General features: G+C 43.6%; 1 protein-coding gene across 1 annotated transcript in view; it reads right to left on the bottom strand.

Moving 5' to 3' along the window:
• Window positions 1–2,210: 2,210 nt before the first annotated feature.
• Window positions 2,211–13,661, bottom strand: part of LOC134045575 (ras and Rab interactor 3-like) — a 155,059-nt gene continuing 143,608 nt past the window's right edge. The window contains exons 24-26 of the mRNA XM_062495398.1: window positions 8,617–8,748; window positions 5,359–5,522; window positions 2,211–3,459 (exon numbers count right to left, since the gene is read on the bottom strand). Coding sequence (XP_062351382.1) covers window positions 3,151–3,459; window positions 5,359–5,522; window positions 8,617–8,748 — 605 coding nt within the window. The 3' untranslated portion in view covers window positions 2,211–3,150. The remainder of the gene's footprint in view (window positions 3,460–5,358; window positions 5,523–8,616; window positions 8,749–13,661) is intronic.

Below are 13,661 nucleotides of genomic sequence, written 5' to 3'. Positions count from 1 at the left end.
TTAAAAATGCCCATTTCATTCCCACGTTTGACTTTTTTTCTTGCACCATCCAAAATGTCAGATACCTGCCCAAAGCAGTGCAGGATCCTGGGCACCAAGGTCCAGAGGAAGGGACATGCTGAACTGTTCCAGCATTCTCCATGCTGGAGAATCAGTGCTTTGCCAGGGTCACCAAAACAATGGCATGTTTGTTCCAGGCAGGTTGTTTCTGCATGACCTTGGTGCAGGCAGAGCCTGAGTGCTGCCATTGAGCTGTGAGCTTGGAGAGGCAGCATCCTTCTCTGTCCTGGGTCATCCAAAATACCATCATCCAAAAGACTATCATACTGGGTCATATCCCAGTTTATGTTCCCTGACAAGGGACAGCTGTGGCCACCTCACCCCCATACCTCAGAGATGTATGTTTAATGAAATGTTGCTGGTAGTTTGTATGATGGGACCAAACAAGCCAGTTGCCCCACAGCCTCTAAGCATGCTCTGCTCTGCACTGAGCCCTAGCACAGGGATTTCCTTCCAGGCAGCTTGCAGCCAAGCACAGTAATTCACATTACTGTCAATAATCTCTGGGCTTGGGAGAGCCACGGCAGCTCTTGCAAATCAAATCAAAGCTTTGCTGTTATGCCAGAGGAAAATTTCATCTGCAGTTTGAGAATAGCCCACATAAATGCAGAAGTTCAAGGCACTCCTTGCATTTCAAAAACTGGAATCCCTAGGTCCGATTTTGGGTCTAGACATTAGTAAATTTAGGTCTGAGCCCATTCGGATTGCAGTGATTTAGCACTGTTTCCACAAGCTCCACTGACCAGCTCTATATCCCATACTTCTCCCCAGCCCCAAGGTCCAGCTGGTGACCCAAATGTCCCAGGACACTGTGAGGTGCTGGAGTGCTTCACTTTATCAATCAGGTGCTTGACCCTGGCTGGTGCAAAGTCCAATTACTCTGCAGAAACACCCAGCAGATCAGCCTTAGCTTCTTTCCTTCAGTGTTTCTACTTTGATCTCTTACCCCTTTAGGCTCATTGACTGTGAATGTTCAGACCAAGGATCAGGGGAGCATCAGGGGAAGGTCCAGTCCTGGACATCCAGCACCTCCCTGGGAATGGGGACAGACTGGGGGACAGGCTGAGGACACAGAGAGCTGATGCAGCATCTCTAAGGAAGGGGCTGAGAGTCCTGGGAAGCTGAAATGGGGTCCTGGACCATGGGCAGGGTGGGGAGGCACTGGGGAGGCACTGGAGACAGCCACACCTGTGAGTGCCCTCAAGGCAACATCTCCCAGATCGGAAAGTTGTGCCCCGGCATCCCAAGTGCCACCCTGAGAGCAGCCCAGGCTCCCAGCAGGAGCACACGGCCCTGCAGGAGGGTGGTGGCAGCATGAGAGAGGGCTTCACCTCTTCATCCTGCAGATGTGCAGGAGGCATGGCACAGAGGTGCCAACAGCTGCACACAGCAGAAATAACCATGAATTTGGAGTCAGCTATGCTGTCACTCATTGCAAGCTCTGCACATATCCTCAAAACCAAGATTGCCATTACTCACCGTTCCTCATTCTTGGTTGTTGTCCCTTCCCAACAAGATGTGCACACAGCACATGCTGGCAGATGCACAGCACTGATTTGCTATCTATATGCATATTTGGCTACAGCTGGGGTGCAGAGACATGGACATTTATTTCAAGCCCCAGAGACTGAGAAAGGGACCAGCTATATGTAATACCCTTTTATCCCTGGAGCTTCAAGAATAAGGCAGAGACCTTGGGCAACTTGGCCCAAGGTGCCCTAAATCTCTTTTGAATGTTATTGGGAGGAAACAACAGCAAGTTTGAGCAAAAGCCGGAGTAAAACAGCTTTTTGTAATCAGAGCTTTGATAGGTCTGATTCCAAGTTGGTGGAGCTGCAGTGGAGTTTGCTGGCTTCCTGCATGCAGACAAACCAGTGTTTTGTGTTCTCAGTGGGAACCTTGCCTGTATGAAGGCACATAGAAGACATGGACCTGTCTTGCAGTTAAGGCTTTTGCTTCCATTGTCCAATTCCTGAAAAAATTAATGAAAAGCATTTTTTTGCATTGGTTCAATATATTCTGTGGGAATTTGTTTGTTCAAGGAAATTTAAGTCTGCAATGACTGAATGACTAAAAGCCCACACAGAAAGGAGAATTAGAAACTTCTGTCTCTTACACCCTGAATTTATTAATGTTATAATCTGGTGGGAATTACAGTTGGGATAACACTTGTGAAAATGACAGCCATGTAAAAAGGGATTGGTATTTAATTCTAACTCCTTTTGACTTTCAATTTTTAATCTGGTTTGATACACTGGGCAAATTATTAAGTTCTTTACAAAGGCTTATTTTAAAATAATCACACCATATCATACATTGAAATAAATATACAATTAACCAGACACTATCAAACAACCACTGTGAATAGAACTGCTGTACATGTAAAACTGATGGTGAAGACTTTCAATCTTTAGGAAAAATACATCGATGAAAATGCCTATGCTACCTGATTTGAGTGACAAATAGACAGTAAAAACATACTCTTAGTGAAAGTACAGGGTCATCTTGCACTGTTTGTAATTATGTGGATTTCAAAAGCAAAGACATGGTTTTGACATCAAGACAGAGATGGAGTTCTGCTACAGATGGCAACTCTATGCCACTGAATACATCAGACAGGACCCAGTTTATTCAAAGTGGGTGAACAGATATAAGGCACTAACACAGTCTTTCCTCCAAACAGACTGAGGTGTGTGCAGGCCTTTCAAAGGCCTTGTGCACAGCTGTGATGCACACCTGCCATCATTTTTCATAAAGTAAACGTCCACCTTTTTGCAAGATCTCTGGATTTTCTCTACTGTTTATTTACATTCTTCAGTGTTGGTTGGTTGCAGCTGAGAGGTTCGGAGGATTGATATTTCAAGTTTTCCAGAGAATGAATGTTCTCCTGAATGCTCCTTTTGCTTCTGCAAATGACCTCTACCAAAAATGCCGTGTGTTCAGACACCACCTGCAATTACCCATCTGCCCTATGTTGAAGGCCACACTCCAGAGAACTTCAGAGGTCTGCAGATACCAGAGGATCTCACAAAGTAAATTATCCAGCTCTTGCAGGATGACGGTAAAGAGAGAAAAAAAGCAGCATGGCCCTTAGGAAAAGTCTGACTCTTTGACAATCGGAACCGGTGGGGTTTTATGGTCTATTGCTTTATAAATAAAATGGAAATCTTTCTTGGTTTCACTCTTCAGCAGGAAGGCTTTGATATGGTGAGGAAGGGCATCTTTGTCTAGCTGCAGCCACTGGTCATCAACATAAACAAAGAGCCCATAGTCCTTGGGATGGGACACTTCAAATTTCTCGGCACACTGCTGGCTCAGCTGCTCAGCTGTGGTGTCACGACGGGAAGCAAGTGTCCTTGATTGACCACCGATTTCCAGAAATGAGATACAGATGAAATCCTGAAGAGAAACATGAGGAGAGACCTTGCAGTTAACACAGTAACCTAGGACTGGAGGAGGAAGAATTCAGCCACAAAGCTCTAGCTGCCTAGAACTCCCAAATATCCTCCAGTCATTCTCCAATGTCCTAGCTATTCTCTCCTTCCTTTCCTCTGACAGGCTCTGAATCATCAAATACTTTAAAAAGCCCCTTACCAAATAATTAGCACCATAAAGACACTAAAGTTAAAGTGCTTTTTTCTGATTTAATTGAATATCCTTAGAGAATGGTCTGCAATGGTTCATTCTCCCATCTTTTTACAGCTCCTGAAGAAAGGGGTTTGCAAAGAAGTGACAGACAAGAACAGCAGACCACAAACATTAAGATATCTGGCTCAAAAACACCCTGTTTCCCTGAAATAGGATAGGGCTAGCAGTGTGATGTCCTTGCAACTTCATAATCACCCAAACAGCACCTTGAGAGTGGGTTCTCTGGACTTCCTTCCATCGATAAGGAAATAGCAGAAGTTATGCTGAGAAGGTTGATTTTCTTGTATCCTGTTTCAGGCAGTAACAGCTGTTGTAACAACTTTCATCTTGCTAAACACATAAGGAACAGAATCTAGAAAGCTTTTGGTCACAGTAGAAACTGTGTGTTTAATTTGCATCTGTGAACTTCAAAACAAATCCCAACCATTTTGTTCAGAAAATAATGATGTTCCCTGGCAGAAGGGGAATTTCCAAATGTGTGGACTATGGGCTTCCAAACTGCATTTAAGGAATATCACTGCAGTTGTTTAAGGCAGGCAGAAGGGTGGGCAGAGGCCTGCTGAACATATCAGCAAGCTGTTTAGCTCTGCCAGAATGGGCTTTCCTGTCTGTGATACTACCCCTCATTCAAAGGGGTGAAAAATGGCCTTTCAGCTGCTGGAGGGGGTAGGAATCTTCTGGGAAAATGTTATCATTTGCTTTCTCAGCTATTGTGCTCCATGCTAGGTACTTAATTCTGTGGGCTACTGCCAGAGCAGCACTTAGGGCTGGATGGATATTTGCTGTATCTCATCCACCATTCACAGTTTCTGAGATCATCAGGGACTGGTTTGACTGCAATATGGGAAACCTGTTCAACTCCATATTTTGGCATGGACTACTCCCCCCCACAGGAGACTTTTCCCTCAGCATGCACGATTTTCAGTTCCGCACCGTGAAAAACTCCACACAGTGCAAGACGTGGCCTTTGCTGCCTCCCTGTGGGAGACAATTTGATCACAGCACATGGGGCTGGCAGGGTATCCTATCTGCCCTGATCAGCCTTGCCAGAGCTGGAGGCCCAGAGCACCCCTCTGTCCTGGGACCCTCTTCCACTGCTGCACAGGGAGATCTTTGCCAGACCATGCACAGGATGGGCTCCAAAACTAACCAGACCTTGATGGATCTTTCCTGCTCCCAGACAGGCTCTGGTTGACTGACTGGCTCTTGGGATGTCTCAGACCCTCCTACAGCTTTACGCTGCCGTCTAGAAGCAGACCTGCATAGCCTGCTCACATCTCAGGTTAGCCCATGAGTTCCCCAGGCATTAAGGGTGATGATTAAGAGGGGCTTCTGAGTCCCCACCATAGTGCCAACACGCAAAGGCTCCTAGCACACCTTCTTTGAGAATGAACAAAAAAATCACTTTGCAGTCATATTTAAAGCCACAATATTATAAGGGTACCTCAAGATTTCAAAATTTATTTTGTAAGTAGCATGTACTTCAAATGCGGTATGATTTTTTTAAGGTCTGGAAATCTTGCATCAGATGTACTCTTCTTTTTTAACAGTGATTTCAATTAATTTCACTTAAAAATAATTACCATATTAAAGATTTCTAAGTGTGGAGAAAGCATGCAGGCTTTTTCCCTAGGATATGATGCCAGATACCTGCACTGATGAGCGGGAAGCCCGGGCCTTGTTCAGCGTTCTCCGTCGCTCCCAGCGGTGGATGGAGTCCTGAACCTCCACGCTCAGCTGCCGTGTCACAGTGATTTTGTCATAATTCTTGATATGCTCCAGGACTCCATAGGTGGTGGTTAAATAATACGAGCCTGCAAAAGGTGAAAGTCTTGTATGAACATCACACCTTCATGGGTCACTCAGCCCCGCTCCCACCCTGCCTTGCTGGTGCCACACAGGGGCAGCTGTCTGAGCCCTGCACCAGCCGTGCCCTGCTGGAGGAGTGCAGTGGTCACTGGTGTTGGCCAAGAGAAGGACACCTCATGACCAGGTCTCCAGCCCCTCCTGCTCCACATCACTGTCGCTGCCCAGGCTGCTGAGGCTGTAGATATCCTGGGAGAGAGCACAGGCTGAAAGGAGAGAGCTACAAAAACTGCTTTTGCAAACAAAGCCCAAACCACAGATATTTATGCTTTGGGCCACGGCTACCTTTTTGTTGTGTTTGACAGGGCCCATGCAACAGATCTGTAACTTGGGCTCCTGAGCAGTCCTGATAATGCAGGGAAATAGAAATAATCATAGATTACTTCAGGAGAAGCACAAAGCTCCCCCAGGTCCAGCTACACTACTCAAATGTCTGGATTTCAGGGCTCCTGCTCAACACTCTTGAGGGATATCTCAGAGCTGCAGGAACAATTCATCTTCTGTTGACTACACAGGGATCCCAGGCGTTCACCTGGGCTGTTCAGGGCTGCGGGATAAATCTTGGTAATTCAGAGAAACAGAGTAAAGTGGCAAAAGGCCTTTTCCCTCAGAACCCCCGAGCGCTGTGGCGCTGTCTGCAGCAGACAATAAATAACCAAGTGCAGCCGCGGGGGGCAGCTGAGCCACGATAAAACCCGGCTTGGGCCGCAGAGGGGCAGATCCGCCCTGAGCAGACAGAGATGGCGCCGTGGCCTCAGGGCAGCCCCGAGCCCGGGTGATGAAGCGCTGGTTTTCCAGCTCGGCCCTCAGGCTCGGGCCGGGGCTCGGGCAGGCAGAGCTGCAGAGCAGCAGCAGCGGGCGGACGTGCCCTGCTCCGGCCCCAGCGCCGCGGTGCCTGGCGAACGGGGACGGGCAGCAGCTGCTGTGAGGGAGCTTCGCCGCCATCCATCAGTGCCTCTAGATGGCCCTCGCACATCGCCCAGCCCTCCGGCAGCCCGCGGCTCCTCCGGCACCGCGGAGCCCACGGTCAGCGTGGCTGCCTGCTTCAGGGAGGCAAAGATAGCGCTTGCTTCAAGAGCAGTATTTTTACAGCACCATGAAAGTTTGGTGTAGGAGACGAGAGACCAACACACTGCCATTTGACTCCCGGTACTCTGGGAGATCTATGAGGAGTGTCCTACAGTTTCGAAGTTTGGGCCCAAAACACTAATTTATCTTTACTGTCTCCCAGAAACAGGTGCTGAGAATAGACTAAGAAGCCTAAAAGTGCCACTTTTAATCCTCCTAAATACAGTTACTAGCCTCCTTTGTCTGTCATTCAATATTTCTCCTCTTCTGTGTGAGTCAGAGGTAGCTGTGATGGGACCGGGGATGGGCTGTGTCCCTCAGAACCCAGTGAGGAAGAGCTCTGAGTCTCCCACAACAGGAATCCATCACAACTTTTTTAAGAATTAAGTTTTTTCCAACTTCCAATTTCTTTATTTCCATCCAGTTGCTCTCTATAATCTGTCCTTGCCTTTGCCCCAGCAGTCAGCATCACTATTGCTGTTAAATGAATTCAAAGTGTATTTTTCATCTGGAGGCAAAATTAAAGTGATTTTGTATATTGACCTATGCAATTTCACAGTTTTCTCACTTATGCTTTACTTCTTTTCCTTTAATTTCTGTACTGGAACACCTTTTGCTATTCAACTTTGAAAAGCCTAACTCAAGTTAACTTTTGCCAGTTCTACACTTTGCAATCGCAGAGCTGTCTTCACTGAAATGTTCTTCTCCTCCCCCCCCCCCGCCCCCCGCCATTCCTCGTATCTGCAGTTACTCCCAGTGTCCTTTCTGATGTGATTATTCAGTCAGTTTGATCTGGAACTCCCTTGCAAAATATTCCCTTTGGACTGGAGTGCATATTTCATAGAGTCTTTGCATCTTTGAGCTAAGAGAATTTCCAGCCAGCTTTGCTTTCGATATCCTGAGCTCCCCAACCCAGACAACTTCAGTAGCCAGCCTGGTAGTGGGCCCCTTTGGAATGAAGAACCTGTGTGCAGAATAGTCACCGAAAACAGTTTGGTTATGACCACAAAATGCTGTACTTCAGCTAACATATTTTTCTGCTAAGAATTCTTTTCAGCAGAAGAACTAGCCTGCACAGAAACACCTTACTAATGTACTGTATTGCTACTAATCATTCTATTAGTACTTGCTTTTGTCCCATTCTGCACTGTGCTGGGTTGACATGCTTAATTTCAGACTTATATCCTCATTTAATATAAATAAAATTAGTCTGCTGTTGTTCATCCAGGACTCCTTTCTAGAACCTCAGTACTTATCAAAGCAAAGTCTAAAATAAACTCCATTTTATTGGTTTAGTGACTACTTAGTGATAAATTGTCTGTGTCTCCTAATTCAGAGTATGTAACTGTCACTTGGGAAGCATGTGCTTTCCAAGCTATATTTAAGAAACTAGAGGCCCACAGTTCCCTGGGGTATTTATGTCTGATAACAGAGGTCTTTAGTCACTTCCAAACTCAATATTCCTCTCTAACCTAACTTGTCTTTCTCTGTCTCGCTATGATTCTCAGAGAACATTGTAAGAGGGTTCACTCAAATTTAGGAGTAGAGTGTCTATGAGAATGTAGCCCTGAGGCATATGATACAGTTCAAGAAATGTGCTCTTTTCTCACTGGAATGGATAAAAATATCTGCACAATTGTTTGCAGCAGATGTTTAATTTTAGCAAAAACTTTCCAGCTTTTCAGCCTTTGGGCCAAGGAACACAAAATGTCTCTTTCGGGTGGCTAATCCAGCACCTCAGTTATTATTTGTGATCAGTCCCTGCCTTTCTAGTTTGCATCTTGAGGCACTGCACTGCTACAAGGAGTTAAAGTGTTTGGCAATCATTTTAGAGCTTCAGATTTGAAAAGATTGGCCAAAGTATTATCCACAAAATCTATCCAAAGCCCTGCTACCCCACTTTCACGAACGCTGAAGTGAGACAAATTATGATTTCCAAAGTGAATATCCCATGAGCAAACACTGTGCTCTTACCTTCTCCTAGCTGCAGAGCAGGGTCCATGAGCTCCATCATATACTCCACATTCAGAAGGACTTCAGTCAAGTTGCTGCGGGCCAACACATACATGAGCACAGGGAGGAAGTCATCGGCACCATAGGGCTTCCCTGAGCAAAGAGAAACACAACGTGATCCCAATAACACCACAAAATCATGTTCCCACACAACAGTGTCAGCTTCTCACACAGCAAGTCCTTTGCAGACTTTAGCTTACGTTATCTGAAGAGTTAAAGCTCAAAAGCACCAGCAAAGAAAAAAATGAGGAAAACAGAAATTCAGATCACTTAAAAAGTAAGTAAACTTGCTTTGAGCCCAAAATAGGATCTTGAAAATTAACTGGAGAAATATAAACTTAACTTCATTGATCACAAACAACTGACAATTTTTGAAGAGTGCAAAAGTTTCCAGCTTGTCTCTCTGATTTGATACTGACATCAAGACTGCAGTTCAGGTTGGCAATATTAGTAGGGAAGTTGTGTATGTACATTAGGGTTATTTATTGTCTTAGGCTTACTCTATGTGTGATACCAAAAAACAGAAAATATAATTTGAGATGGTGGTTTTAGGACTGAGGACTTCTGGGTTTATGTCCCTTCAGAAGGCAAAACATCACACTCCATGTTCCTTATTAAAACAGTCTCCCAAGAGCTAGGATCCAGGAGGAATCATCTTTGTAACTATGCTGTCTAGCTAAGAAAACAGAAAGATTTTCACATTGAACTTAAACCTAGTTTTTTTATATTAGTATATAGCAGATGCTCAGTATTTTCTGCGCTTAAAACACTGATATCAAATAAGTTAACAGAGCTACCTAATATACAGTCTGTAAGAGCTCTTTGGGATCTCTAAGGACAAAAAAAAAAGCATGCTAACAGTCATCATTATAAATAATTACTGGTTAAAATAGAATCCAAATAGAAGCTTCCCTGCATGAACCACAATGAACACAAGGATAACTTTTCTGATTTGAAAGGTACTTTCACTTTCAACCAACATGCCATAAATTCATAATGGAAAACCCACAACAGCAATTTTCTTACCAGATTTATCTTCCCAACATTCAGAGTTGACCTCTTAACCTTATCTGCTTTCATTCTGAATGTCTTTCCTCAGACTGTGGGAAGTTTTTTTTCACCAGTGCACTTGGATATGTTGGTTTCATGCACTATGTGTGTCTCACTTGAGAGTTTCTTGTCTCACCTCAAGGAATCAAAGCTACCCTTGATTATACTGTAGCCATTTTTGGGCCATAAGCACACATGCTCTTCCATGGTAGGGCATACAGTCCTATTTCTCAAATGTTCCCACTGACTTATTTCAAATATTTGCCATGAGTCAGATTTCTTTTTTTGTCATTCATAGCTCACACAGATTCTCCACTGGCAAGGAAAGATATTCTTCTGAAGCCTCAAATAAACATGAGCTTAGCCACTGATTTAAAAAAAAAAAAAGTGTGGCTTTGAAATAAACCCAGTAATGCATCTAGTGAGCAGAGAGTTGATCCATTTAAAACAGTGTTAGAGAATGAGAAATTGTCCGGGCTGTAACTCAGTCTATTTCTAACAGGGCCCACACATGCCAAAACATAGACTATTTATTTAATGAAAGCTGGATTAACACTTTCAGTTCTGATTGCTTGGTTATGGCTGCCTTTACTTAAAAGACACAGCCTTAGGTCTCCAACAAAACTATAAATGGACTTCATTGTTCCATTAACATCTGGATGGAAATTCTTTTGTCTGTTGTTCCCTTGGCTTATGTCTCTGTGAAAGCTTTAGCCCTGTGAAGGGTCTAATTCATTACTCTCGTATACATTGCCTTAATACAAGCAACTTAGCATTACAGCTGTTCAATATTTTCCAGGAAAGAAAAAAAAAAATTGACAAAACTGAGACAAGAAAATGTAACAGAAAAACTTCACAGCAAAAAGCCCTATTCTCCTTTTGTTCCAAGTACACCAGAGGCCAACAGAGTTAGCTCTAATTGAAACTAGTATAAAGGAATACAAAATACCAAAGATTTCTTAGGCTCATTTTCCCCTTCATTAAAAACTTCTTTGTGATCTAGTTGGTACTGACCAGTGGCATGGATAGAATGATTCTAATTTCCTGAAGGCCAAGGAAGTTCCAGTGCAACACCAATAACAGAATTTCTCCTACTACTTCTCTTTCATGACTAATTCATGTCGTGTCTGATAGGGCATCCAAGAATGTTGCTACTTTACAATATAAATTACTATTCACTGGAAAAAAAACCCTTGGGTTGTTTGTTTGTTGGTGGGTTGGTTGGTTGGTGTTTTTTTACATGTCACCAGAATAGATGGTGAACAGAGAACAGACTGACAAACTAATGCAGAATGGAAACAGCAGCTTGGAACTAAACAGTTCAAAGTCCCCATTCATCAACTTCTGGTGTCAACAGAAGTGAAAGTGAGAGGAAAATTCTCAAGAATGCCCACAGAATTTGTTTCTTTTTTGTTGTCTGAGAAATGATTGGATGTACAAGAAGGCATGGAGACAACTCTATTTTATGTGGTTTATCTCATTTCTGTAAGTTGATTTGGCTGCTCTGCCCACCAGTCCTTGGTATAAACTCTTCTCAGCTTTAAGACTTCAAAGAAATCTTATAGGACTCACAGCCGTTTAAATGCCTTAAATATGAAAATCTGATCTACAGTCTCTTTTTGCATGATAAATGCTGAGCAGGGACCTGACTGAAATAATGGAAAGAACATATGTTCCATATGCTGTATGCTCACAACCTGTCTAAATTACTAGATACCACCTCAATCCACCTGTGGCTGTACAATATTCAATTTTAAATACCCATGCCTGTAGCAAAAGCTGAAGTCAGCAGGAACAGAATGTGTCAACAAGGGAAAAGCAAAACTAATCACTGGTGATCTAGCTCTGACTCCAAGTGTTGCCACAAACCTCCAGTGTGGCCAAGGGCAGGTCAGACCATATACAAGAGTATATTGTACCTCGTAGGCATCTCAATAGCATGTCTTCACTGACTCATATGGAGCCAAAGGGAAATGCCTGAGAGGGCAGGACTCTGATTCTCCCCTGCTCTCCTGGCCCCTGCAGGTACAGGGACTAGCTTTGACATGCCATCAGTCCAAGCATGGCCCTGAGGTGCTCTGTACATCAGTCCATCCATGGGGATTACAGGTGCTGTCAGCAACTTAAATATGCCTAGAAGCAGGAGTCTACAAAGATAGATGAAAAAATCCCTCTGAACCAAGCGATCTGAGGTGTTGCTTCAGCACTGTAGAACACACATGCTTGCTGTGCCATGAAAGGCACCAGGGCACTAGCCAGTGTCCGTCGGGGAGCTGCAGCAGGGGTATTCTCTGCAGGCTGCTGCCTCCTCAGCTCTACTTTCAAGCTGGGCCCGAGCCAAATTCATAGACCTGTGTGGCTTGCTCCAACTGTGGTCTCTCACAGAGGGGAATTTTTGCAGCTGACAGAGTTAAATCCAGCTCTGACCCTGCCACTGCTCCGAGTGACAGTGAGATTGAGTTTGCCTATTCAAGGTGGTGGTGTCCTACTCCAGATATTACTTGCTTGCTTTATTTCCCCTTCTTCCCTGTGAGGTCAGGAAACATTTATTTCATAAATATCTCTAAGAAGCTTAAAATAAGCCTTATCTTCTGCCACAAACTCATGCTATTATGTTTATAGCAAGGCAAATACAACGTCAGCTCCTGGCTGGGATGTAGCATTTGAATAGATGAGTATTAATTAAATACATGATTTAAAGCATCTGGAATCCTGCCCAAGCATCCATAAAGAAATTACAGCCTATTTTAACACATTCATGTATTTATTTTCTCTCTGTGTATATTCTGAAAACCAGGAGACAGAGGTGATGCCCCACACCTTAGTCTAATATTTTACAAACACTATCTTGATGTCTAGAAGCAGATCTCTCCAAAATGTGAATTTTAGCCTCAGTTTGTAGCTAGGAAAACTGAGGTGTAGAAAGGTTAACTGGGATTTGTTCAAGATCATAAGAAAAGATTGTGATTTTCCTTCCACACACTAGCTTTTTGCTGTCTCTTGTCTATCCCATAATACTTTCAGCAAGGTTTAATTCGTGATATAGTGAATTGAGTTAATAGATGCAAACAGCATGAATTCACTTCAAAAATGTATGGTTTAGAGATCAGACGAATTTGCTCCCCATGAAAAATTTGAACTGTCTCTTTGATTCAAATGCAGAAATTGTGCTAGATGGCAGAAAACCCAAAATCTCTAGTCCATCAGTCTTCATTAAAAGTAACTTAAATACAAATATCCTCTTCCAAAAGATATCAAAGTAAACCTGTTATGTACAGCCTTATTTTCCTTCTCAGAAGTGAGATGTGATAATAAGCAGTGTAATGGGATTGCTCTGACAGCTTTAGGAGCTTCTAGCATGGGCTCTTCACGGGCTGCTGAAGTATTGGAGTCCAGTCTCCTTTCCACAAGCTCAGCTATCCCACTGAAGACACAGCTTTGTTTCCACCATCTTCTGAGCCTTACAGGAGTGCATAGGGGCAGCTAATATCTGGCTGCTCAGTTCTGGGTGACAAACTTCATTCTAAAAGCTAAGGAAGAGAAATATTCCAATGGAATATATGTCCTATCCATCGTCTTTTTCCAAAAGCAGACTATGCACATTATCTATGTGAAACTATGCAAAAGAAATTATTAAAACAGATGTTTTTGTCACCTAGCCAATTCTGTAACTAGTACAAGCTGGAGTTTTGAACTGTATAGTCCAGCTGCATGTGCAGTTCAAAGATAGTCCAAAAATGAAGCTTCATAGTCTTAAATAGTTCACAAGTTAGAAATGTTGCAGTAAGAAAATTGTACGTCCATTCTTCTTGAATCTCCTTTGAAAGCAATCTGCCCATATTTCAAACTTCCAGCCTAAACTTAGAGCTTTTCCATCCCTTAACCTCCTCACTCATGGACTGATCAAATTTGGCCTATTTGTCTCACAGATTGTCTACATAAACCAATGCCTATTG

The sequence above is a fragment of the Cinclus cinclus genome, chromosome 6 (assembly GCF_963662255.1).
Source record: "Cinclus cinclus chromosome 6, bCinCin1.1, whole genome shotgun sequence".
In the NCBI taxonomy this organism is placed as follows: Eukaryota; Metazoa; Chordata; class Aves; order Passeriformes; family Cinclidae; genus Cinclus; species Cinclus cinclus.
This window is presented reverse-complemented; position numbering and strand designations above follow the sequence as displayed.